Source organism: Capsicum annuum, chromosome 9 (assembly GCF_002878395.1).
Source record: "Capsicum annuum cultivar UCD-10X-F1 chromosome 9, UCD10Xv1.1, whole genome shotgun sequence".
In the NCBI taxonomy this organism is placed as follows: domain Eukaryota; kingdom Viridiplantae; phylum Streptophyta; class Magnoliopsida; order Solanales; family Solanaceae; genus Capsicum; species Capsicum annuum.
The window spans coordinates 152,855,069-152,857,621 of NC_061119.1; the positions used below are offsets into that span (position 1 = coordinate 152,855,069).

The window sequence follows — 2,553 nt, forward strand, 5'->3', positions numbered from 1 at the left end:
GCTTAGGAGCTTTGGGTCAAATTAAGGTCAATCAAAGAAGGGATTATGCTACATATGAGACTGCCAAAGAAAAAGCTACAGGCTTAATGGGGTTAACTAGGATTATGCACAAGGGTCAGAAAAAGATGGTATGAAATAAGGCTATCAAAGAAATGCCTATATCATCTCCTAAACTCACACTCTTTATTTAACTTTGCACACACACCAGGAAAGCTCTAGCATCAAATGCAACATGGAATATACAAACACCATACATACACATGGCACATGCTCAACTCAAGCAGGATCATTATAGACTCTTAACCAAACAATCACATGAATTCAACATTAAGCCAACAAGTACAAGAGTCATAAACATGCGCCTAGGAGTCTCAAAATTAGTAGTTCACACAATCAATATGCTTTTTTCAACCAAATACCTGCATTATGGAATCAAATATAGTACCAACAAGAACATCCCATTTATTTCTAAAACAAAAAAAATTTAAAATTACTCCTAAAAATAGGAATTTCCCCACACCACACTTAAAAATCTACTTTGTCCCTAAATTAATAATAAAAAATAGAGATAGAAATACTTTTTGAGGCCTCTAGGCCTAGCTAGTAGTATCTTTATACATCAAGAGGGTCCGAGGACTCGACACTTAGTCTTTGCCATACTCCTTAGCTCAGGTTTTTCGATACTCAACTTCTCATCAACCTGTGACTCAACAAAAACAAAAATAGTAAAGTAAAAACTAAAAATACTAAAAATAAAACCTACCTTAACTTGGGTTACCTCCCAAGAAGCACCTGATTTAGTATTGTGGCATAACCCAATCTACATCTCATCCATTTTCCTTCATCTTCTTCCTCCTACTTGTAGGTCATCTTCTTATTCGTTTGTTAACTTTTGAGTGTGAACTCTCAAGGTAAACTACTCTCTCAATAATAGCTTTTTCAGGATCATCAATCTGCATTATTTTAGGATGGGGTGGTTGTCGCCTTGGCTGCTCAATGTGGAAGTCCAAAGAGGTCTTTGGTGGACTAAACTCCACTACCCCATACTTATCCTCTTCAATCACTGTAATTATGCATAAATCTTTGTAGTTGGATAGTGTTTTGAGTGGTTTGTACACTTTGAAAACCACCTTTTTATCATCTATCCTCATGATGAGCATACCCTCTCTCACATCTATCAACACTCCTTCCATCACCAAGAATGGATGTCCTAAGATGACTGGCACTTTTTCATCTGCCTGAAAATCTAAAACAATAAAATCAGCAGGAATAATAAACTTACCAACCTTGATGAGAACATCCTTTGTGATTTCCTTAGAATGGGCGATGGTCCGGTCTGCCAATTGGAATAACACAAATCTCGATCTTGATTTCCCTAAGCCTAAAGTGTTAACAAGAATAGGAGAATCAAGTTGATACTAGCCCCCAAATCACTAAGTATGTAGACCACATAATTATTGTCAATTTAAATCAAGAGAGTGAAACTCATCAGGTCTTTCAACTCTTTGGGAATTTATGCATCACTACAAAACTACACTCTTCATTGAGCGTAACTATCTCGACATCATGCAGCTTAAGTTTTTTAGAGACCACATCCTTCAAGTTCTTAGCGTACTTGGGCATTCCCGGCAATACATCTAAAAGAGAAAGATTAATGTGAATCTCTCTGAAGGTCTCAAAGAACTTCTTGAAGCACATATCCTCCTTTGATTTTAGAAGTCTCTGTGTGAAAGGTGGTGATGGTATCTCCTTCACCTGTTCAGGATCATTGGTTTTTGAGTACTCAGACTTCTTCAAATTTTTAGCAACCTTGTCATCTACCTATTGGGGAACTATCTATGCATCTACCTCCTTAGTTGTCTTAGGAGGTTCTTTATTTAGTTCTTTACCACTTTTCAAAGTGATTGCGATTACTTGTTTAGGAGGTTCCGTGTTACTTGGCACACAAACTTGAGGCCAAGCATTTTGTGTTTGCTGCATTTACCCAACCTATATCTCTAAGTTCTTTGTAGCCACTTTCTGGCTCATTATATCTACTTGCTGGCTCTTTATATCTACTGTCGATTGTTCTTGAGTAGCTAAAACTTGTTTCAGTATCTCTTCCATATTGCTAGTGGACTGATACCCTTGAACCTGTTGCTGCTAAAACTGTTATTGTTGGTTGTTCCATAATGGATTTGGTGGTTGAGTATGCCACTTTAGATTGTAGGAGTTCCCATAATTCGGCCTTTGAGCATTGCTCACAAACATCACTGACTTAGGATTTGTAGCACACATAGTCTTAGAATGACCACTATTACCACAAATCTCACACCAAGTACCCATCTGATGAATTACAGTCTCTATTGCTACAGGCTGTGTTACCCTCAATTTTATATAGCTGAGTTGAGTAGTTAACTGATTTTGTAGTAAAGCAATCTAAGTGGATATAGCAGTAAATTGGTCCATCTCCAACACACCTGGAACCTTTTTTGTACACTTCTTGAGTCAGAATACCACTCAGGATTCCTTTGTCCAATCCGGTTCAACAAGTTTATAGCTCATCATATGTCA

At 37.4% G+C, this 2,553-nt stretch overlaps 1 protein-coding gene across 1 annotated transcript; it reads right to left on the reverse strand.

Moving 5' to 3' along the window:
- Window positions 1-619: 619 nt before the first annotated feature.
- On the reverse strand, window positions 620-1,980 carry LOC124887129. The gene is made up of 5 exons (XM_047396314.1): window positions 1,849-1,980; window positions 1,536-1,755; window positions 1,287-1,381; window positions 921-1,238; window positions 620-700 (listed from the first exon to the last, which is right to left on the reverse strand). The coding sequence occupies exons 1-5, from the start codon at window positions 1,978-1,980 to the stop codon at window positions 620-622; spliced, it is 846 nt and encodes a 281-aa protein (XP_047252270.1).
- Between the last annotated feature and the right edge of the window lie 573 nt (window positions 1,981-2,553).